General features: G+C 38.2%; 1 protein-coding gene across 1 annotated transcript in view; it reads right to left on the bottom strand.

Annotated features, from left to right (window-relative positions):
• Nucleotides 1-26,027, bottom strand: part of sim (bHLH transcription factor single-minded) — a 128,444-nt gene that overhangs the window by 13,275 nt on the left and 89,142 nt on the right. Inside the window, exons 4-7 of the mRNA XM_090390304.1 lie at nt 12,869-12,958; nt 9,095-9,206; nt 5,738-5,823; nt 2,266-2,465 (exon numbers count right to left, since the gene is read on the bottom strand). Of these exons, the coding sequence (XP_090246430.1) occupies nt 2,266-2,465; nt 5,738-5,823; nt 9,095-9,206; nt 12,869-12,958 (488 nt within the window). The remainder of the gene's footprint in view (nt 1-2,265; nt 2,466-5,737; nt 5,824-9,094; nt 9,207-12,868; nt 12,959-26,027) is intronic.

Raw genomic sequence — 26,027 nt, 5'->3', positions numbered from 1 at the left:
AAGGGACTTACCGTATTATATATATATATATATATATATATATACATATATATATATATATACACACAAAATGAGACCTGGGTCTATATTGTCACAACAGAGTAGGGTGACAAGACGTCCTGGTTTACAATATCTCTCTATACATTAAAAAAGTTTTCATCCCAGTGATATTTATTCGAGCCAATAGAATCTAGTGAGATGTGCTTGAGTAGCTGAAGGCCAAATAACAGAATCATAGAGCTGGATCAGAAAGAAGCACCTTTTGGTGTACTGTGTCATTAGTGTGGGGTCTCTTATGCCCATATGTGGTCCAGGTGTTCTGAAAGTTTCTTTTCGGGACGCATAAATGTCCCAGTTTTCCGAAATTTTAAATGTAGTTCACTCAGTAATTTTAAGTGCGTTCGTGTGTGTATATACACGCACGGGCCCGATGACACGGCGCAATTATCGCCTTAGAAGGTCCCATTTGTCCGTGAAAAAATGCAACATGGCAGGGTGTACATGGTCCCCTAAGAGCTACTGGGCGACCTTACCAGTAAAACGTTAGCCCATACGCACCAGGGGTCCTAGTTCTTGCAAGCAAAACTTGCCCCATAGTAAGAAACCAACTGCCATCTGCCTGGATAGTCAGCACCATGCACGATGGGTCCATGGACTCGTGTTGCTTGCGCCACACACGAAGGCGACTGTCTGCGTATTGCACAAGGTATTTGGACTCACCCGACCGGCACACTCGTTTCCAGTCCTCCAGTGTCCAAGCAGTGTGTTGACACCACAGCATTCGCTGTCAACGATGATCGGAGATGAAGGGAGGGTGTCTCTTGGGTCGTCTGCTGTAGAACCCAATGCGTTTGAGTGGGCGACGCATCGTCTCTTGGTTATTGTTATATTGCGATGTGAACTGTCACGCAGCGACCTGCCGTTGAACCCGATCACCCTTCACTCACTACGATCATCCATCCACCTTACGTAATCCTTTACATTTCTGTCGACTGAAATGTCTTTACACGTTCGACACCATTCTTTGCACACCTTAACCACAGTGGGTCGTGAGCAACGACAATACATGCCATTTCCAATATGGAAGTACCCGAGGCATGAGCTCCCACAATCATTCCTGTTTGAAACTACATGATATTTTTACTACGTCCCATAACTGCTACTTTATCACTCTGACTTGCAAGATGAGATTCAAATTACCGCTGCTCTAGCGTACGAAACTGTTCGGCTTTTTTCATACTGCCAGCTATTCGGCATAGTCCATTAAGGATGGAGTGGTGATAATTCAGTGATCACTGAGTGTATGCATAAACATCTACTGTCTTTACCATGTCCGTCCTTCCGACTGTACCAAATCGGCTCCCAGTGGACGTATTTTCATAAAATTTTATTATTAAGTTCTTTTAGAAAGATTTGTCGAGTCAACCAAAATTTCATTAAAATTGGTTAAATCCGAAGTTATTTCTTTTTTTTTTTTTTTTTTTTTTGTTTTTCCCATACAATTTGTGTGTAAAAAAGAAATTCATAGACTAAATATAATTTTAATTCAGTATTCTTAGCTTTAGACGGCTAAGATATGTGATTTCCAAAAATACTCTTGTTGGTGGACTTTCTCCTAAGGAGTGAGACAGTCAATACCAATAGTTTCTTACCAGTCAACGCAGCTCGTTACTGCGGTATACCGAATAAATTGAGAGAAGCTATTCGTCGGAAGAAATCATGAGATATTCAATCCATAATACGACCAAATAGACCCAAAAATGGTTTCAACGACATATGGGTATTAGGTTTTGCACGCAGTTCTCACCTCGCACCCTGGGACTTCCATCTCCTTGCCTCTCCACCCCCTCCGCAACCCTCAAACGGCATTTATTGAGTCTGCAGTTTGTGAATGAACGATGATGATGACGATAACGCGCTAGCTATAGATGTTAGACTAAAATTTTTTAAAGGGCTTCGATGCACAGGTTTCCCGCTGGGACAAGCACCTAAATAACAATGCTAAAAAAAAAAAAAAAAAAAAAGCAACGTTACAATATTTGCATGTGAACAAACACAACTGTTTTCTCACATGCAAACATCATAATAAATGAATAAATGCTGGTAAAAATGAATAAATGCTGGTAATAAATGTTATATTGCAGTTTCCTTATGTACCTCGCTTTTGAAACTGTGCTAAAATGAGTGAAACATAACTACCTTAACTAAAACAATCAAAACGACTTATCTGTCAAAAACAATAGTTAAGGAAGACATTATTCATACCGTGCGTCCAGAAAGATCAGCTTCAGATCCAGACTGGCCCGGAACATAAACATGTTGCTGTACATTTTGATTTCAGTGATGGCACTCGGCGGTAAGGAATGTCCAACTGCAACCAGTCCCATGTTTTGGTAACACCCGTCATAGGGGGCGACGTCCATGGAGTAATGTTTCACCTTCAGATAACCACTGCAGTGGATCACCTGATCAAAAAAAAAAAAAAAAAAAAAATATATATATATATATATATATATATATACATATACACACAGATATATATAATTAAATAGGCTGGAAGAAAAATCTTCGCATAACTGTGCTCAAACACGGCTAGATATCTTTTTAACTTCCAGCCATATTTCCCCAACTAGTAGTAGTAATAGTAATAGTAATCGTGGCATATGATGCAAGAAAGCAAGCGTATGAGCTTATGTAGCATCAGCCAAAAAAAAAAAAAAAAAAAAAAAAAAGAAAAATTCACACAATCATTCCCTCTAAATATTTGTCCAGTTCCTCCTTCAATTTATTTAACCTATCAACTTCCTTCCTCAATCGCCAGATGGAAGTTTGTTCCAGCAATTAACCACCCGCTGGCTAAAGGCAAATTTTCGCACATCTATTCTACAGCTGTCTTTCCTCAATTTGAATATGCCCCCTTAGGTTCGTAATATGAACAAGTGGAAGAATCCCATCAGAATTCAGCGTGCTCAACCCATACAAAGCCTTATACACCTCGATCAGATCACCTCGCAGGTGACTAGTCTCCGGCCGCTGCAATTTGCAGAACTGAAGCCTCTCTTGGTAAGAGGATCCCTTCATTCCCCTCACCAATCTTGTTGCCCTTCTCTGTACACGCTCAAGCAAATCTACATCCTTCCTAAAATGAGGCTTCCAGACCTGTACGCAGTATTAAGGGGTGGCCTGACCATTGCCTTATACAGAGCCAAAAACCCTCTGTGGTTACTTCTACCCATATGCAGTACTTTGCATTTGTCAATATTAAACTTCAGTTGCTACTTCTCAGCCCTTTTCCTAAATTTTCTAGATCCTGTTGCAGTAGCACATTGTCATTAACAACCCTTCCAACCTTTGTATCATGTGCAAACTTCGACACTAAGCCTGATATACCTTCATCAATATCATTGAAAAATATACAAAACAACAATGGACCCAATACCGAACCCTGTGGGACTCCACTAATGACATTAGTCCACGAAGTGCAGCGCCCATTGATTACCACTCTCTGTCTTCTCCCACTCAACCATCCTTTTATCCATTGTAACAACTTACCCTTAAAACCATTCTGCTCCAATTTGTACAATAGTCTTCCATGCGCAACAGTGTCAAAAGCTTTCCTGAAATCCAAATATATGATATCAAAATTATTTTTTGCATCCAGTTCCTTTGTAACCACATCATAATATCCTATCAAATTTGTCAGACAAGACTTTCCCTTAACAAACCCATGCTCTGTCTGAATTACTGCTGCAGTCTTGTCTAGATGATTCTGCAATGCATTACTGTTTTACATTAGCTCGTCTCTCTAATTAGATATTATCACGTCTGATGAAAAGCGAAATTAGTGCTTCGCTATTAGTGAGACAACTATTTTCAATTTATGCATTGAAAACAGTTGTCTCACCAACTCTCCTACGGCCTCATGACTTACAAAGTTAAGAGATTCCTGATCTGTGCGAAAGCCCGAAAAGCATCTCTAACGGAAAAGGGAAAAAAAAAAATTTTAACGACTGATACCAAGGGCGGTTCAAGTAAGAGCTAAAGGGCTATGGCACCCACTCTTATAATAATGTGAATTTTATTTTTATTTATTATTACTATTTTACTGTTACTTAACTATTACTTGGAACATTGCTTTAGATCCTCCCTTCAGAAAATCTTTCGACCGCCCATGAGTGACACGAAATTATAAATGGTACAACTGAAAGGTAAAATATATTTTATAATAATGTACATTTCATAAAAAGAATAGGTGTCGTAATATATACATATACAGTAGCCTATATGTATGTACTGGAACACGCGGAAAGAGCTAGCAGAGATGGTAGTTGGATGTCATGTGGGGGGAAATGTCCGCGTGCATTATTGCTGAATAATTAATTAGCAATCTGTTGATGAAACTCAGGTTTAGAGGTCACAGTGAGTTCAAGATACGATCAGGCAGGTGTGAAATGTCGATTGACAGGAGCAGACGCGTCTTGAGACCGTTGATTATTTCATCTCACATAGCAACGTAGACTTGTAGAGAATCTGAGTCTGAACCTGTGGGCGTCTATACAAAGTTGTTAAATGATCCATGTTGCGAGCTGCATGACACGAAATTTGTTTCACAGAGGAAATCATGCATGATGACTGTTTCAAAGAGAAGATCATGCCATGACGTCTGTTTCAAAGTACTGCATTCCACGAAGTTTGTTTCAGGGAAGAGCTACAGCCACAAGCCTTTGATAACAAAAACAAATGTACAGCGTCGACCGGCATGGTACAAGATACACTGAACTTAGATTGTTGACGAATGGAAATGGTCGACAGTATAAGTCAACCAGGCCTACTACATGTTCTTGCAGCCTGATTGGCGTGTTTGGGTGTAGCCGATGCATGCAGAACGCTTACTACTTGCGTATTTTGTTCCAGCTGGGACGTCGGCAGGAAAAGGTATCATGGTCAGGAAGTGCTTTCGTGGCATGGAACTATGGATACTGCGTCAACATTGGTGTTCTTGACAATTTTGTATGCTCTACAATGTGGCAATTTTATGAAAGCGGCCTTACACCCTCCAACATGACAACTGTTCACGTCATAGAACAAAGATTGAGAACATGATCAGAAAATTTCGGTAGCAGCACAGAGCCCGAACTCAATCCAACTGAATTTCTTTAGGATGAATTGGAAAGTAGAATTAGGGAAAGGTCAAGACGGCGGCCTGCATTACTGGAACTCACTAATGCTTTAAAGGAGGAGTGGAGCATATTACCACTAGCTCTCTACCAGAAATTAGCAGAGAGACTTCCGACACATTCAAGCAGTCATTATGGCCTAAGTGGCGATTAAAAATGCTATTAATTTCCTTAAAAAATGTGTACTACAAATCGAGGGTTTGGTATCAAACAACGTTAACTCAAAATTGCATTTTTGTTTTGAGACAATCTTAGTTTTACTTTATACAAATAACAATGCATATCATGTCACAGAGCTGTATCTTTCTAGTATTTAATAAGTTAGCTTGAGCTATACGCACATTTCGGTAAACCAAAAAAAATGTCACATGACTTTTTCTTGGTTAATTACTGCAAAATGATTTTGTAATTAACGTTGTTTGACACTAAATCCTCGAAATGTCCCACGATTTTTGAGTGTATATATATATATAAATTAAACCTATGAATAATTAGCTGCTATCAAGAAAATACAGTTACAGTAATTAATTTATTATAGTTTTTAAAACTTGACTGTATACCTTATATCCACCTGAAGTGAGACCAGCGTTCCGCTTTGCAAGAACACATTTCATCCTGAGGAAAAATGAACGTTCGATCTCGAAGTCTGAAAAATTAAATATTATATTATCAAAGTACAGTACCCAAAAACAAGGCAATTAAAACTGGTGAAATTGTAAATTTGTTAATAAATTTCAAAGTATATGTATTATTTATTTAAAAATTCATTATTATTTCAATATTAATAATAATATTTATTAAACTGTTATTATTAAAAAGCTTATTAATAATTCTTAAGTTTAATAAAGGACATAAATGGTATTATCTGGTTTGACTATTCCACTTCCCTAGTCTTATAATTAATCAGAAGTATAATGAGTTAATATAATAATAAATAACAATTTATTCATACAAAAATCTTACTAAATTCAAAGTTATTCATAAAAAAATTCTAGTAAATGCACAAATTGTTCCCATCCAACTGTCAAGACATATACTATACCCTGCCCTCTACCATATATTGGGACACTAAATGGAAAAGCATATGATTAGAATAAGTTTTTCCATAAGGTGGCTTCGACAATGCGTCCCACATACGAGTCCCTCGTAAATATATAACTCAGACTCGCTCCAGTCATTAGCCAACAGAGTAGAGACAGCGGATGATACACTGGCTAATCCGGTTGCCTCCCAGAGGGGGAGGCAACCGGATTAGGTTCAGTCAGAGGATTGACTGAACCTAATCCGGTCTGAACCTAATTGACTGAATATTGATCAGTCAATAGGTTCAGTCCAGAGGACTATCCAGTGGATAAATATTTTATATATAGGAAATCAAACGTATATAATTGTTCAGGGAGCAAACTATTATAATTCGGACATTGCCGAAATTCGGCCTACTTGATTCGCAAAGGGGACCTGAATATCATTTCCATCGGTGTTTTAGAAATCCGGGTAACAAACCCTAGCTAGCTAACTAGCATGGTAAATCACAGTGGCTGTTCTAAGTCGACGAACAATTTGCTGAAATACGGAATAAAGTAGAGCCTTAAATTAGAGTTTACAACTCTCTCTCAGAGAGAGTTGTAAACTGTAATTTAAGGTAGTACTGCTATATCACTCTTGATATAGCAGTACTATCATGAAAGATTTTTATTTCAATATTCCCTTAGTCAGTGGTCATAAGAATGTGCCATTTAAAGTGCTCTGCCTCCAAACTAACTTGTTTTTCAAGTATTTTACATTTATAGGTTACACAATTAGAATGACGTTGAAGTGAAAGTGGGACTAATTTTGCCTGTTTACATATTATTTTATCTTCAAAATGATGTAAGTTCATAAAACATGTTTTGCATTTCAAAACCATATAACAGAGGGGAGGGGCTTGTATTTGGGCAATTATGGTATATCCAGAAGTTAAAATAATATAGTCATACCTTTCATCAGAAATATCATTTGTTTATAGTACTGACTGCATCCATTGAGAGATAAATTAACTTTATGTGAGTCTCAAGTGTTCAAGAGAACTGCATTCATGCAATTTTCCTATAGTGACCAGTTATGCTAGTCTAGACCATAAATGCTGCTCAGTTTTAAGCTACCTCCTAAGTGCTTAACTCATTATAAGGAAAACATATGTAGAGTCAAAATGGGGCAAAGGCTATCCCAAAGGTTTACTACTTCAAAGAGCCTCCTGCAGGGCTGCTGTATGTCACTAACTCTTTTAAAGATCTGTATCCATATATGTCTAAGAGAATGGTCCAGAAAATGAAACAATATGGGTATACACCTGTTGAAGACAATGTGTACATATTCAACTACCACCTCCTGATCATTCGGCGCCTCCGTAGCCAGGTGGGCAGGAGCAGCAGTGCGTAGCACACGCTTCTTGATCAGACTTGGGTTCGAGCCCGTGACTACCAAATACGGAGGATGCGGAAAGGTCAGGGAATGACCACCGCATATCCCCGGAGCAATATGGCCTTAGTTGCTAATGCTCCTAAAAACCAAATAACAACAACAACAACAACCTGATCATTCGCTGGTGATCAGGCGGTGGTAGCACAAGGCATGGATGACGCAGAGGTATATGTACAGGAAATTGGTGGAGACATATAGAGATGGAGATTAAGGATAATTTATGATAAGACGGAATACTTAACACTGAAAGCAGAAGAATTTCTAGAGATAGAAGGATGTAAACTTAAAATAGTACATAACTTTAAATACTTGGGACCGATAATACAGCCTGATGGATCGTCTAAACTGGAGGTTAAGAAGAGAATAGCGATGGAAGGAAAGTGATAGGTATGCTAAATGCAATCCTGTGGTTTAGGAATATACTCAGTAAAACAAAGAGACTTATCTACCAAACAACAGTACAAGCATTATGCTCTATGGGGCAGAAACATACAGTGAATAACATACAACAGGGGAAATTGCCTTCAACAGAAATGGACTACTGGAGAAGAGCAGTAAGAAAATTGAGACTGAAGAAAATAGGAAATGAACAGATTTGACGAATGATGGAAGTGAAAACTGGTATAATTCAGGTAATTGAAACAAAAAAGCTGAGGTGGTATATGGACATACCAGAAGAATGGAGAAGGACAGACTTCCAAAAGTGATTATGAATTGTGTGACACTAGGAAGAAGTAAGAAAGGAAGACCAAGGGAGGTGTGGATGGATGAAGTCCGTAAGAGCATGGAAAGACGAGGACTGAGAGAGGAAGATACAGAAAACAGAGAACTGTGGCGAAAAAGACGAACAATAGAAGTTTTTTAAGTCGAGGAAAACCCATTGCGTAATGGAAAATTCCTAATGAGAAGATTTTTTTTAACACTTCCGTTCACTCCTTGAGTTCACGTGAGCATAAAATATTCTTGTTAAATGCTTACTTGTAAACTCCTCTGATTTATGTGGCCATGCCGAAGTATAAACACAGCATCTTTGTATGCTTTAGTTAAGTGATCCCCAAGTTATCCTATCAAAATAAGCATTCTACACAGAAAACCAAAACATATATATGTACTTTAAGGGTACTACCATAAGCACACACCCAGTCTGGATAATCAATGTATATAGGAAATCAAACGTATATAGTTGTTCAGGGAGCTAACAAATTTAGGAAAAAGACACTTTATCTGGTTCGTGCGAGCGGCATGCGGGTGGTCAAGAGATCATGCCTTTTCATTTTTACCGCTTCCTTTCAAGATTTTTCTTTGTATGGATACAGGTCTATAAGGAAAGAGACAAAAATTTTTTCCACCAGTGCACCTGCTCATAAATATATTATGGGTTTCCAGTCAATAACTGAAAATAATTCAAATTATTAGTATACACAAAACAGAATCTTTAAAAGTGACCTACTGACCACCTTGAGTCACGTGGCTATGTGGTAATGGAAGCTGAAGAGTGAGCACAGCAGTCATCTCGTCATGGTCCGTCGGATGGATGTATTCGTATATACTGTTCCCTGTTAACTCGACCTAATGAGAAAGAGAGATTTTAGGTACTAGGTTTATTTTAGGTTTGAATTTTCGCTTAATATACATAACAATGAGCTACTTGGGGATGCAAATGATAATTTGGAGCTTACCCAGGAAAAAAATATATAAATAAATATTTCTTTTATTGCACACATCCAGATACAGAAGGCAATAAACACTCATCACAGCCTACAAGGCAAGTATACAACGGCATACAATTACAGATATAACAATAAAGAAATCAACAGGTTACGTTAATAATTATGATAATGCAAAGTTAGGAATAATCTAAAATAGGATAACAATTTTGTAAAAAGTGGAAGGTAAATTATAATTAAAGAACGAATTGTGCAATATTTACATTAAAATTACGTATAATTAAAAATATATATATACAAAAATTAATTCCAATCGACACAATTGCCATAACGTTCAATTATTGCACAAATAATTGCACGCTACCTGGCAAAAAGTAGTCAGTTGCACATTCCACAATGTAGCCGAGATTTCCCACCTGAAATGCAAACCAAATGTTGCTGTCCTTATCAATCACTATTAGTTTTTGACTTCACAACTTGTACAAAGTTCCAATCAGACATTTAATCAATTTGACTGGATTTTGGTTTGGTTTTTTTTTTTTTTTTTTTTTAGGAGCATTAGCAACTAAGGCCATATTGCTCCGGGATATGCGGTGGTCATTCCCTGACCTTTCCGCATTCGGTGGTGACGGGCTCGAACCCCGGTCTAATCAAGAAGCGTGTGCTACGCACTGCTGCTCCTTCCCACCTGGCTACGGAGGCGCCAATTTGACTGGAGAAGCACGGAGTACTCAGATTGGTGATAACAATTTTTCAGGTTGTGTGGAACTTACAAGCACTATATTTTGGTGAGTATTGTTTCAACACAGAATGAATATCACCACTAGGATCGGAAGGCAGCACACACAGAAACGAGTGTCATCAAATGCTCCAAGCTGTTTATGTAATGAGTATGGCAGTAATTTGTTCTGAGATTCGATGTCTATATGCATGCAGATTGGGTTAAAAATTTATAAGAATAAGAACTCTTAATTATATACAGAAGGCACATACATATATGCTGTATACAACTCTCTTCACGACTACAAGCCAGGGGTTTACATAAAAGAAATTACACAACATAATAAACAAAGATAAAAAAAAACCAGCATTTTGACTCCAGAAAGGTTTGAACACTGGAGTGATGGATCCATGGCAGTGATAGACAGGTCCTCAGGAGCAGGTTCTAATGTCCTGTGACGTCGTCCTGGGAAGGAAGTCGACCGAGTACTTTCTGCCTATATTTCTTATCGACTGCGAACTTGTAGAGGTCGCCGTCCAAGGAGTGTGTCCTGCAGCATTTGCACGGGTAAGACCCATCAAATAACTTTAACTGGTTTGGAATGGCCCGAAGGGTTGGATTAAAAAATAAATAAAATAAATTTTCTGTTTATACTCCGGGACGACCAAATGATCAGAAGAGTTCACAAGATAGACAGAATACAAGAAACAGCACCGTATTCAGCAGTCACGGGCTTGAACCCCGGTCACTCAAGGCACGTGTACTTATGCACCCGCGCGCCTGACCACTAGGCTACGGCAGCATCCCCCCATCCGAAGTTATCTCAGAAACCTGGTAATGAAATAATGCCGACCATCATTTTGACGGCAAAGACGAGTCTTCTCTGGTGAATGATGGCAGGAAGACGCCTGATGTTGAGAGCTTCCGCCATCTGGGTGGTCCTTGGTGCAGGGGGAAGCCGAAATTTCCAAATGGCCCACTTCAGTAGTCAGAATTCCCCGGCGAAAATCCGTCTAAAATGGGTAGTAGCAGTTGAAGTCCAGACTTCGGCGCCATAGAGTATGATCGGATAAACACATGTCTTAATATATCTGCACCCAACAGCCTGGTCATGGACATGCATAAGTTGTTTAATCATACACCAGAGTCGACAGAACTTTATTTGTAGGTGATCTATGTGCGGTAGAAAGGAGAGCTTTTGATCAAAAATAACGCCCAGATCTGTATGTTGTTGGACGGCAGAAATCGCGGATTCTCTTAAAATGGGTTGCACTATTGTTGGGTTCCGTTTGAGAGAAAAAGTCAATTGTTTTGACTTCTCAGGATTGATGTGAAGTCCGAAATCGGAGAGGAATGTCTCAAGGTTCCGGATTTTCTGAAGGATTAAGGCACTGATCTATTCAGCAGTGTCTCCACGGCTGATGGGAGTAAAACGTTTTACGTCATCAGCAAAGGTGATGATATCAGTTCGGCCCGTCACGAACGGCACGAGAACAAGATTCTGGACAGGACCCCACCTTGTGGGACTCCAGCTGTAATAATAAATAAATAAATCTTCTGTTTATACTCCGAGACGACCAAACGGTCAGAGGAGTTCACAAGATAGACAGATTACAAGAAACAGCACCGTATTCAGTAGTCAGGGGCTTGAACTCCGGTCAATCAAGGCACGTGTACTTATGCACCCGCGCGCCTGACCACCAGCGCGCCCAACTAGGCTACGGCGGCCTCGTCCTGGTGTAGCGCAGATTGCCATCGCGAACAATAATGGTCTTGTTCTCAAGCATTGTCTGAATAAACCAGAGCACGTCTCCACCAATGAGGTAATACTCACGTAGTAACCTGGCCAACGCGTAAACGGATATGGAATCAAATGCTGCCTGGACGTTGATATACGTAACGTTGATTTCCGAACCGTGCTCAAATGCCTCGAGAATCTTGGTAGTGGTGGTGACTAGATTTGTAGCAGTTGACCTTGACTTGGTAGCATAGTGGATCAGCAGTAGCTGTTGTGGCATAATTTGGATGGTTAACGTTCTCAGAAGAGATTTCTCAAAGGGCTTTAATAGGCCTGGATGGATTTTTTTACCCTTCGGACAAAACTCCTCCTTGTGGGACTCCAGCAGTTATTCTTCTAGTGTAGCCTGGTTTATTGTTCCTGAGTTATGCAGTTCGCATATAATGACCTTATGAAGGCAATGATATTTCCCTGAAGGTGGAAAAATGATTGTAGCAAAATGACATTGAACTAAATTAATAGTAAGTACGAAGAATGGCCAAGTGAAGCAAGAAACGAATACAAAGAAAAACGATACATAACTACAGCAACAAAAGAAGAAGGAGAGAGGAGGAGGAGGAATAAATTAAGAATACGGATGTTGTAGAGGAATATGTTCCTAAATTTATTTAAAAACCCCTCTTCTTCTTTTGTTGCTACAATTAAATAGTTTTCTTTGTATTCGTTTCTTACTTGTCTTGAACAACATGCATTACTATTAATTTAGTTCAATGTCATTTTATTCAAGAAATATGAGGTTTGTAAATGTATTGCAGCTACCGATGTTTGCTTACTTTATTATATTTTTCTTACTTTCTCCTTGTATTCTTTTCTTTAATACATATTAATTTAAACTTAACTTCAGTATATATAAATATAAGTTTGCGATTATGTTGCCACCTACTACAGCACGCACATTTTCTGGTCAGTGAATAAAAACTTTGAAAATATCCTACATCACCTAGAAGTGGTTTCAGGCTTGCATCATGTAGCCTATTCACACAATAATACAGATTAACGAGAAATTAATAATATTACCAAGGCAACCACTCAACATATATATTACCTGGGATAAACCTAGATGAACGGACGCAGTCTCTGAAATGTACATGATCTTCCCGTCTGGTGCAACAACGAAAACGAACCCATCCAGTGTCTAAAAGAAAATGAAGAATGCAAAACTTTATCTTTAGCAACATTCCTTTAATATTTTTGATACACAAATGAGACAATTTAATGTTTAAATTATTAGTAGTTATGTTACATAGAAGCTTATGTACACTAAAAGAGCCCGCGTCAGAACGATAATTCTAAGAGCATGAAACGTAGAGATTGAAATTTTGCATGCATTCTAAGGGAACCTTAAGGAAGTATAGCTAGCTGTTATTTTTACTCTAACGAATTCTGTAAGATCACGCTGTTGTCAATTGCCAGATGTCATAAAGTGTATCTTTCTCTCAAGGGAAATCATTTTAGCAACTCAGTGGAAATACAACATCAGCTTGTGAGACAGTCCATAATGCTTGTATATACACTGGCCCCATGGATGAAGAGATAGTTATTAATAAATGGATAAATTACTCCAAGAATCGTACATGCTACAATAAAATCGCCACAGAAACGAAGGGAGAATTCTTTATGAATAGCTGACATTATTTGTTAATTTTTAAACGGGATATATCTACATTAATAACAATTACGAGAAGTATAACCAAAAGACTTTTCTCTCAAATAATATACACGGTTCTCTAAAATAACTTAGGAAAAAAAAAAAAAAAAGGACAGAAAGTCATTTATTTTTGATACATGCTTTATCAACTTTTATCTATTCCTGGGACACATATCTCACTATTCAGTAGGAAAGGCGTACGTCTTGTACGAAATACACTACTAAAAATAAAAATACTGGCCTGAATAAATAAATATTTAATCCTGGATGATAAGCAGTTCACGTCAATATAATTAAGGCAGGCAGACAACGTTTAAAATGTATATAAAACATGCAATACTAGACAACGATCTGCGTGTGATCTGAAATAGGAAGCAGCGATTTAGGAACGGGCCGAGTCACCGGAAGTTGCGACCCAAATCATTAATTTTTGAGATTATATATTTAAATTTAAAGTAAAGTGAAAGAAAAATATATAAATATATAAATAACGCAGAGTTCCAAAGTTTGGAAAGTTTTCTTGAAAAGCAGTTTGTTATTGTCATCCGTAGACTACATATCTATTCATCTAGAAAATCTTCATTTTTGATAGAGCCGTCACATCTTGGTGAGTGCACCAATAACTTCGCGTTCGAAGATAAATTGAAGCCATTGTTATGTGCATCGTCACGGCCGAAACTCATCTATCCCAACAACCCTGTCTTCGAGTAAAGCTGTGTACGCTCTCTTCATGAACTTAATGCACCACATCCCTACTGGGATATTTATGGCCTTTGGTAATAAAGCACGCTGATCAGTCGCCAATGTCGGGTGCCCTTTGACACTTAATCTTGATCATGGCAACACAAACAAAGGGTGTACCTACCTGCACCGCCATCTCTTGGAGGATGTAATCTTCTGTTCACGTGACACATGTAGGCAATCGAAGGAAGCTCAATGGTCATCGATGGAAACGGAAGAAGAGGGGGGGAAGGCACCGCCTTCACCAAGTGACTTTCCATTGCGATGTTGTTCATTTGCATTAAGTACTCGGAATGCAAGAGCACGTGCCCACTGACGATGACGGATTGATGTTTCCGTTTGTATCGGTATAAACTTTATAGGCGCATTGCCGATGAGAAAGGCCCAGCAGTTTGTCTCTCATCGAAGAGGATGTAAGAAACGAATAAATTAAAATGCCTTCCGCTCGTTTCTAGAGACGAATGGGAGGGAGATTAGTTAGAGGAAAGCTGTTGATCTTTGCGCAGAGTTCGTGATTTCAGAAAAGTTTTGAGAATTCCTTTGGAACTCACGATTTCTTGTGAGGCTTAGAACAAAAGATGGGCAACGATCATATTTAGCCGTTATTTCCTAAATATGATCACAGTAAAAATATTTGTATGTACTGAATTAACTCAAAACAGGAAAATGAAAAACGTATGGGATGAGACTGAATTAAAAAAGGATGTGACAGAAAAGGGCGTGAATTAGATAAAATTTCAAATTTAGTTTAAAGGGAAAATAAAAAAGTTAGGTAAAAGTTCTTTAAACATTTTTTAATAATGGAAATGCAATGTGAATTTTTGATGGAAGTGGTGATCATCATTCCTAGTAAAATTATTTTGGAGTTAATTACGCTTGCTTTGGAAGAAAAGGGATCTTCAAACTGTGGCGTGCTGATATTTAATTATGAGTGTAAAGTGATTTGAGCTGGAGTGGATCTAATTAATGGTTAAGAGTAAATTTTAAACGAGATAAGTCATTAAGTTGTAGATGATTTAGGGCACATATCTCATGTTAATCTCAGAATAAACTGTGGCATAAACAGATATGCATTTCCATGCCCTTCTCATTAAACGATTAACAGCAAAAGCATTAGTTTATTCCAACAGAACAATATCTTAATACAATGGCATCGATTTCTCATAATGCTACGCTACTACGCGTTGCCTCGGTAATGGCAACGCGTAGGCCCACGTTGGGAAAAAGACCAATAAAATAACATTTCTCCTCAAGAGAAGTGCATTTTTCTGATTTACTTTTTAAAGTTTTCTAACTTAAACAATGTAGGGCCGCCTACCAAATTGCTGTCTCGAACAGATGAGGTTCCAAAGAGCACTGAAACGACCATCTGAGAGGTGGCACTATATTAATAATAAATAGCAATATACACTGTGCTGCCACTTTATTAGGTACACCTACCTAGTAGCATGTTGAGCCTCCTTTAGCCTTCAAAGCAGCCTGAATTCGTCTAGGCATGGATTGAACAAGATGCTGAAAACGTTGTGCAGGAATGGAGTACCATGCAGACATGAGTGTGTTACACAGTTCCTTGAGATTCGACGGAGGTGTAGGCCTGCAGCGAACAGGCCTCTCCAGCTCATTCCAAAGATGTTCAATAGGATTGAGATCCGCGGACTGAGCGGGCCACTGCAGCAAAGAAAGGTCATTGTCATGTTCCTGGAACCATTCCATAATGATTCGGGCTTTGTGCACCGGCGCATTATACTACTGGAAGTAACCATCCGACTGAGGATGAACTGTTAACATGAACGGATGCACTTGGTCAGCAACAATGTGGCATTCAGACGTGAATCTATGGGTATCAATGGACCCAACGTGTGCCAAGAAAACATTCCCCACATCATAACACTGCCCCCAACACCTTGCACAGTAGTCATCAGACATGACGGGTCCATGGATTCATGTTGTTTTCGCCAAATTCTGAGCCTTCCATCAACATAATGCACCAGGAACTTCGACTCGTCAGACCAAGCAACTGTTTTCCAATCGTCGATAGTCCAGTGCTGGTGTTGTTGCGCCCACAGGAGGCGTGCTCTCTTGTTCTTCAATGATAACAAAGGTACGCAATGTGGCCGTCGGCTGTTGTAGCCCATTCGCGACGAAGTACGACTAGTGGTCCGTTACGATATTTTGTTCTGCGCACCAAGGTTGTATTCTGACGTGATGTGCGGCATTGTGGTCTGTCTGTTTTCTTGCACAATTCTAGCCATGATCCTCTGACCTCTCTCATCAACAAGCGATTTTATTTCACAGTAGTACCGTTGAGAGGATGATTTCTGTTCGTTGCACCATTCTCGATACACCCTTAAAACTGTGGTGCGTGAAAAGTCTAGCACGTCTTGCACATACTACCATGCCACGTTCGAAGTCCGTTAGATCACTCCTTTTCCTCATTCTTGCTACGGTTTGTACGCTTAAGTGATACTAGAAAGGTTGTTCTGCTGCATTTATATCCACAACTGTGGTCATGTGACTTGCAACGTTGTGGGACAGACCATTTGTGTGCACAGCAGAGGTGTACCTAATAAAGTGGCAGCACAGTGTATTTCTCTTATGAAAAGCAAGATTTATTGGTATTGCAATATCGAAGCAACTCATTGTGATAGTCTTAAATTATAAGAGATCAATGCAGTTCTATTAAGATATTGTCTTTATCGAAATAGTTAGACTTCATGTAGTCGAGCGAGAGCGTAGTAGTACACAAGTTTGAATTGACGGCGGTTCGAGCATATATGATTGATAAGTACGGTTAACAATTTCATACATTTTTAGTGGTCAGAATGTAATTCCGCTGAACTGTGTGGTTGTGCTAGAACATATATATATAAAACAGCTTTTGGTAAGACTGACATAGTGTGGTAGTAGGGTTTAAAGAGTATCAGCTACTAAGGCGATACATATTGCTCCGCGTTTGGGACGACCCTGTCTCAAACCCACATGACTACAAAATACTGTCCTTATATTCTCGATCATGTAACCTCTTCTGACTCTATGTGGCTGTACTCGGAATATTAACAGAAAACATACATTTATTATTAATGCTTGCTCGGTTAGAAAGAAGTGAATGAACATGCAGCTCTGTTTCTGCATACGTTATTTGTGCGACATGTGTGCGCGTTGTAGAAATACTGCTTACCGCAGGCCCGTTCTTAGGTAATTGGCCGCTGTTATTCAAGTAGAAAACAGCCACCTTCCTCTTAGTATACAAAAATGTCAACAAAAAAGATATTTGATTCCTACCATACAGATGCAGATGTCCTACATATACCATATATACAAAGATTAATTCAATTTGGTCCTGGAGGTTGTCACAGACATTCTCTCAAGTATGTCATGCTGGGCTTGCTCCCTGGGAGTCTAAAACGTTGATGATATTCAGCCAAGTGGACCAATTTCGGCCAAGTTCGGTGGATCTGAGACAGCCAAATCCTCTGCTTGCACCTTCACAATGGCGAGACTGTTCGTTGTTGTAGGGCTTTAGGGGAATAAGCAATTAAGGCCATATTCAAGTGGGAATAAGCAATTAAGGCCATATTGCTCCGTGTATGTAAAATGCGTGTGTTCTGAGATATGACCACTCTGCTATGTTAGTATTATCAAAAGCTGTTTTTTTTTTTTTTTTTTCTTATGGAAGAAAAACCCTTGCCTGAGACCGACTAACTCAGCCACGTTGTGAAAAAGGCCCATAAAAATTCCTCCCATCATCGACGGGACTCGAACCCAGGTCTTTTCAACCCTGTGTGGGAAGGACGGGGATCCTACCAACTGTGCTACTCACGAGGGCAGGACTGTTAGTAAATCCGGGTATAACCCCCAAGTGCAACTCCGGAAATACAGCACTCAGTATACAGTTAATGTTAAGATAAAACAGAAGCTATTATCCATACATCGTATAATGGCAACAAAGGTGGAACTTCACTGAAACAGGTGTGGTAATGAGGCTGTTTTTACAAGAAGTCACAGTAAACTTTGGTAATAATAAAAAATGGTTTTACTCAAATATGGTGACATATTATAACTGGACACGGTTCGTTAAGAGATAAATTGTTTTATTTTGGTCTTGAATCAGATCCTTATTGTAGGATGGCACCGGCAGTATGGTAGTTTCGCTGTAGCCATTATGTCTTATCCGCACATTTGCAGGATCGCTATAACCTGTAACCCTATTCATGAATGTGGTGAATATTCAAATTTAGTCCTTTCAAATGTTTTAATTTAATAGCAAAAGAAGTTAGGTCAACGACAGGAGAAAAACTTCGGGGGGGGGGATAGAACGGTCGTTCTTCTCCCCTTCCTGAAATAATGACGATTGCTTGATATGCGAGTACAGAAATGCAACCATTGCATTCAAATCCCATGTACATAACGCTTTATGTAAGAGACACTTCTGCTATATCTTCTCATGCTTTCGGCTGAAACTGTTCTCTCCTCATTCTTCCTAATCAACATAATGAAGAAATTTTAAATCTAAAACTTCTTTTCTACCCGTGTCATTTATGTTTAATACAAGTAGACTCATTTCCGTTTTCAAAAGTAAACGTTTTAAATCCAGTAATTCAAATTACAAGTAACTCCATGGAGCAAATTCCTCGTCTGTGTTGGGACCACCTATTTAAGTGATGTCGGTTCTGTTCCAAACATTTATTATATTCCACACTTTAGCACATTCTTGATAATCACTTTAGACGAGAATGTATTTTCTTCCTCTGTCTCTCTATCCTTACTTCTTCCTTCTCCTCCTCGATTTCTCTTTTCTTTTCTTGTTCAAGGGTATTTCCTAATTCGTTACGATTTAATTCAAATTGTACCAATTGCGCTTGTCTCGAAATGTTATTGCAGCTGCTCATAGCTCTATATTATAAGTGATTTTCACTGACGTCCTATTACTTACAATTATCAGTTTAGCTTCTCAATATCAGCAGACGCGCGCTAACTGAATCGCGATACTCCGCGCATCTAATGTAAACAGAAGACCTGAACTCAGCTTGTAATGGCATCACTAGAGGGCGTCCTATCTAAATATACACTTGATATACGCAAATAGCCATATTCTACACTACATATTAATAACGACCATAAATCACTGCACGATGCGATGGAAAGGAACTCCAATTACACTGGTCGGTCCAATTTCGAGCTGGCAATGTCTCTTTCTTCCCTCCCAACTCCCCCCCCCCGTGTGTGTTAGAATACATCAGACCCATTTGCTCCTCTTCACTGTTGATACACAAATTTAGCGCATCGAACTGGACGATAGAGTATATTTCCTGTTTCCTGTTACGCTTTAACAGCTGCAGGGATTTAAAAGGTCAAACTTTTGTTAAGATATGAAGTCAGCAAACAAAATATACTTGAGTAAAAGATATGCGAACAACAGGTAAAGAAAAATACGGCATGTTAAGGTACCTGAACTACCAGAAAATATTTGACAAAATGGAACATTCAGTCACGCAGTTTTTCGGGATGACGGCCCCTATCCAGTTACTTAATTTGCGCCCAACTATCCTTTTCAAATGAGAACTCGGTTATGAATAATTTAATTCAGCAGGCATTCGCAATTCTTCATTCAAAGTGTACGTATACTGCTCCAACAAAAATTAGTTAATACACTGCAAAATCAATTAGCACTATGCTGACGATTTTTTCTTACTGATGATATTAAGCGATCATGTTCCAACGTGTTTCCTGAAAGGTGGCTTTCAGATCATGAAGGTTAAAAAATAATAATGTCTGTTAGACCAAAAGAATAAACTTGCGTAGTAAAATTGCATAGCATCATATGGAAGCCAATATACGAGGGGGGAGGGGTATCAAAAAGTTCGTACCCTTACCTAGAAATAATAGCCCTAGAAATGTGAAACTTTACAGGAATTTTAACACTTTTCTTCTATTTACTGTCCATGTATAGTAACACATTTCTCCCATCTATGGATCAGTGATTTAATGCCTTGATCATAGAAGTCCGCACTTTTTGCCTGAAACTATGATTCCACTTCATCGATGACTTCCTGAGACGAATCAAAGCGGCGTCCACGCAATGGTTTCTTCATTTCTCGAAACAAGAAGTCTGACGTTGCTAGGTCATGAGAATAGGGTGTGTGCTGCAGTAGCACAAATCCAACAGGTGGCGAGAATATTGCATTCGATATTGCTTCTGCAAAGGAGTCAGCAATCTTGGAACCCATCGTGCGGAGGCCTTAGACATGTGCAGATGGTCATGTAAAATGCTGTGCGCAGGCCCATAGCTAATTCCCACTGCATTTGCGATGAAATTAATTGTAACACGTTTGTCACTCAGCACCAGCTGCTCAAACTTTGCAACCATCCCCTCTTTCTGTGGATGTTGATGGCCTTCCTTCTCTTGGCGTGTCTTTGACGAGCGCACTGGAACTCCCGTTTCCACTTTTTTACAGTGTCATAGAACGGACAACTCTGCCCATGCACAGCTTTCATTTCTTCGTCAATTTCCTAAGCTTTTTTGCCCTGCAAATGCAGGAACTTGATCACTGCTCGATACTCCACTTTGTCAACCATAGCGTCCTTCCTCAGATTCCGGGCTCCACCTCTGGTGTACGATCACCTACGGGAATGAAATTTCATATGTTAGTTATTGAATATGTAGACAACTTATATTAAAAACGGCATCTTCCTACTGACGTTTTATCTAGGTCAGGGTACGAACTTTCTGATATCCCCTGGTATATCTTATCGGTATTCAATGCCTATAAACGCTGTCATACTCTCCAATTACAAATATACAATAAAAAAATTATAACACTATCAAAATTTTTCCAGAGATGCATTATGGTAAACTAGATTGCCCAAAAGGTAATCCCATAAAAGTGTAATTTACCAATCCTGGTTTATAAACTGAAAAGCGAAACATCTATGCTCTTTTCTGAGTACATATTTTCTAATGCCACATAAATTACCACATGATAATCAGCTTCTAAGTATTAAAAGGGAATAACATTTCTTTTCACAAAAAAAATTTAATACCTAGTAAGTCTAAGGAATTAGTGCTAATGAATCGTTTATGTAGGTTACCAGGAAAGCAAGTTCTCCGCGACAGTGTAGCGGTTTCGCCAGTTGTCACTTTGGGGAGTGAGTTCCATTCCCTTCCATGACTGGAGGAATTTCTGAAGACCTCTTCAATAGCAATAGAGGCTATAGTTAGCTGATCTCTCAGTCTTTTTTTTTTTTTTTTTTTTTTTTCCCGCGAGTTATTCTGGCTTTTTCAGCCTGCACAACATGCAAATAGGTCCGTGAATACACATACAGATGTAATATACAGCAGCGCAATATGATCTTAATCGTTGATGCACCTACAAAAATAAAAACAAGGAAAGCAAATAAAATTTGCTACAAACTGCATTAATTTTATACTGTGAAGCTGCCTCACTTTACACTACAAATAAACAGTTCTACTTCCAAAAGGGAAAATATATTTTTTTTATATTCTAAAGTGCGTAATTATCCAGACGGTCATTACTGAGGTTTCAAGTCCTGCACTGATGCATGTTAGATGCCAGTCAGTTAGATGAAAATAAGTACTGAAATGGCCATTTGAGTAATGCCAAACATTGCGAATAAATAGCAATATATTTATCTTACTGTCAGGAATAAAACAAGGTTTTTTTTTTTTTTGTTAGTTGTTGGCGCATCGGTTTCTGTGGCCATAATGCACCTCCCGAAGTTTTTGCATTTTCTACTCTGATCCATGCCCGAGGCGGGATTCGAACCCTCTACCTTTGGGTTGCCGGGCAGGCACTTTACCCACCCAGCATAAAACAAGTATACTTTTCTAGAAATAATGCTGTTTGTTGATAGTGAAATTCTGAGGCAAGTCGTAGTGATTTTCTTCGCAATATGAGATTGATGCATTTTACAGCAAAGTTAGTTTACTCTCTTGGTAACACATAAAATGATGCATGGCGCTAATAATGCCAATGTGTCTCGCATTTTTATCTTTACTGGACAGATTAGAGGCAGGAAACTTTTGGCACTAGCAAACTGAATTCAATTTCATCTTGATAACGCGGAACGCACGATTAACATAAAAAAAAATGATGCATATGTGGATTTATTATACGAGTTCATTATATTCGTACAGACACAATTGTTACATTTTATTTGATTTCATGTTATTTTATTTGAACGCCGAATGCTGATAAACATAACATTGCTTAGAGGCACTTCAGATCAACACTTGGTGAGGATCTCTTTTCCATTAGAGAGGAGACCATCACCAAGTTGCAAGTTGCCATTTGAAGTCATTCTCAGTCTTGTGTTGTTTGGAATTACAGGAATGCAAAATAGGATGATCTACGTAATTTCTATTCTTATTTTGCTTGATTGGATTATTGTTTTCAGACTTCTGATTCCAATGTTCGCTCATATCGTTCCAGTCAAATTATTCTTGTAGGGATGAAATCCTTTATTTAGCATTCTGCTCTAAAATCTTGTTCCTAAATCTTCGTTTTCCAATAAATATGCTACGGCTATTTCAAGACAAGAATTTAGCATATCAAAATTGGCTAGTAACCAAATTTTCAGCTTCATATTCTGCTTGCAGTAAAGCTCGCAATAATTGTAAAACAGTTATCCGTCCCAATTCGATTTTGAATAGGCTAAGAGTAGAAAATTTGGTTCTTGTCAAAATGAACCTTTCCCTGCACAAACCAAACAGCCTCGACTTTTGGAATATCTACGACCAATTCATTAAATGCCGAATTCCAGGTTATGATCAAATGGAGTAAAGAAAACTTAGTTAACATCAATCCTCTAAAACTCAGTCTTGTCTTATTTCTTGCAGGAAAAAAAAAAAAAAATTTCTGTTCCTATCTACTGGGGCCGTTCTTCGGAATTGGTATCGATAATTTCTCCTCTTCCCTTCCAAACCAGTCCAAACACTTGCCGCAACTAGTCAGCATCCATTCACTCTCCATCTCCAAACTCACAGAACCAACTTTTTCTCATTTATCCCTTCTACTTCTGTTCTCTGGAACTTTTTTTCACAAGTAGCCCTCGAGGTAGCACAGTTTGTATAATCACCGCCCTCCCCACACTGGGTGGAAAAGACCCGAGTTCGAATCCCGTCAATGGCGAGAGGAATTTTTATGGGTCTTTTTCACAACGTAGCTGAGTAAGTCGGTCTCAAGCGAAGGTAACATGGTTTTTTCTCACATAAACTCGGGTTTTTCATCCACCAAACAACAAATCGACCACAAAACGTACGCAATGTATAGACATTATATATGGCGCTATATGTACTATGTTGCTGATGTGCCTATAACTCTACAATAACCAACCAACCTTTCACATGCCTTTTCCAAAAATTTGCAATCTACAGAATTTCAAGTCCAACGTTCTTCTGCTGAGTCTATGCATGGTACTAAGTACTACAGGTTATAATACTTTCGCGTTTGAGGTTTTCAAGAGAAAAAAAAAAAAAAAAAAAGAGGCAAAACATAAAACAAACTTTAAGAGAAAATAAAGAAAATGCTACCTGCTCAGAATACTTAGTAATATTAGCCTTATAATTAAGGAAGCCACAAACCATTGCAAACAGCAGCCATAAAAAATAATAAATAAATAAAAAATAAATAAATAAGAACGTGTTTGGTTTATCAAAATTTATACTTAGACACAACTTAGCTTATTGGCTGAACCCTGCGGGCCGTATAAAAAGGCCCTGCCCACATGTTCTTTTTATGTAAAAAACTAAGGCCGCCGTAGCCTAGTGGTCAGGCGCGCGGGTTCATAAGTACACGTGCCTTGAGTGACCGGGGTTCAAGCCCGTGACTGCTAAATACGGTGCTGTTTCTTGTATTCTGTCTATCTTGTGAACTCCTCTGACCGTTTGGTCGTCCTGGAGTATAAACAGAAAATTTATTTATTTTTTATTTATTTTTAAAACAAATACGCAAAATGAATGATGACAGTTTAGTCACAATATCCTTAACTCTCATAGCCGTAGTTGCCTTTTGTTAGCTAAACAGGCAACAAGAATAATGGACACAAGTGTAATAGATTTAACAGCAGAAATAATTTAATGCAATTTTGTTATTTATTGATTAATTTATTATATTTTAATTTGTGAGTAATACTAATCCTCGGACTATTTAAATAGTGGTAAAAACTTAAGAGATGTCGTCCTCTAAATATGCTGTATATGTATGAGTACGATATTGCTGCATCAGACACTTGCCACCTTAACCTAATTTGCGCAATAGAGAAATAACGCACGATCTATGCATGCGCACGTTTTCAACCACAAATTTATCTTTATATAAAGCTGTAAATAAATTTGGTACAGTGTAGGTTACAGAAACGACTTTCTAAAGTATTATGACCATTTTCGTAAATATTGAAAAATAATACTATTTTTTTAAATATGAAACTGTCTTACTAATTTCGGGAAAAGTTATTTAACTGAATAACTTGCCTCCATATTGACGGCCGATAAAACTCTGTGGAACGCAATCAAAAACAAATGAAAAGATAACTCTTTCCTTGCGAATTATAATCACAAGTATTCCCAAAGAAAGAGGGGTTTTTTTAAGTGTCCACATATATATAATTTTTTACCAAAATAAATCCTTAAATGACGCTTCGATTTCAAATTCTTTATACCAGAGATGTCGAAGCTTAGTAATTCTTGGAGCCGCACAAGATTATCTTTTGCGGCTCCAAGAGAAGTCGTAAGCTTAGAGTCGAAAGCCAAAGTGCGTATGTGAATCTTATTTAAATGAAATTTATTTAATTTAAATAAGATTTAAATAATAATTATGCAGTAAAATTTTGCGTTACAAATAGTAATTTAAAATCGCGTTTAGTAACCTCGTCTGGAGATAGAAACCATTCTTTTCCAAGCGAAACCTTGCATGAATAAAGGCGCTAATGGTATTTTCCTAAGTCAGGACACAGTTGTCTATATATATATATATATATATATTTTAATAAAAATTAGAAAACTACGAAAATTTATTTTAAAATGCCATTAAAATCATCATATATTTGGTTGATATTCGCGAGTTTTTTGTTTTTTTTCTGTTTTTTTTTCTGTTAATCAAAATATTATTTTAAGTATAAATTTTTTCCAGTCCATATTTCTCTTAGAATCACAGTCCACGTGTCAAAGAGCCGCGGTTTGGCCAAGTCTGTTTTAGATGAGAGGCAATTGTGCAATACAAAAATACTGAATAAAAAAGATGTTTCTAGTGATTCTAAAACTGTTTTTATCGTGTTTTATGTTATAGTGTATATCAATTGGCAATAAAAACATTGGAGACGTATTAAGGTGAATAAAAACGAAAGTCATATAGAACTAGTAATTATTGTAAAAAAATTGTGTATTATCAGTGTTCTGAAGGGAGCAACTTCAAGAGTGAATTTAACTACTTGTAGAAGTCTGTCTTTTATGATTCTCTTTTCAAGTCCAATTAAGGGATTAAGCTTAGACGCTTTCAGTCTAAACGTCTGTATTTAAAGGCTTGAGTTGTCTCTCAGTGTCATACCTTGAGAGACAATACCAGCACATAGTTTCATACCGTGACAGAGTCGGTTGACTAAGTCGGCCACCACGGTATTGAAAAGAGAAAGAAAATGAAAGAAAGAAAGAAAGAAAGAAAAAAAAAAACTTCCGTTTTGATGGATTAGATGGATTATTTGAACAAACACTTTTCCACATAGTGTGGAATGTCAGTGAACATAACCACTGTACTACACGAAAGAGTTGTGCATATACACTATACTGCCAAGAGTAGCTTTG

The sequence above is a fragment of the Mastigoproctus giganteus genome, chromosome 1 (genome assembly GCF_048544385.1).
Source record: "Mastigoproctus giganteus isolate SK-2022 chromosome 1, ASM4854438v1, whole genome shotgun sequence".
NCBI classification, from domain to species: Eukaryota; Metazoa; Arthropoda; class Arachnida; order Uropygi; family Thelyphonidae; genus Mastigoproctus; species Mastigoproctus giganteus.
This window is presented reverse-complemented; position numbering and strand designations above follow the sequence as displayed.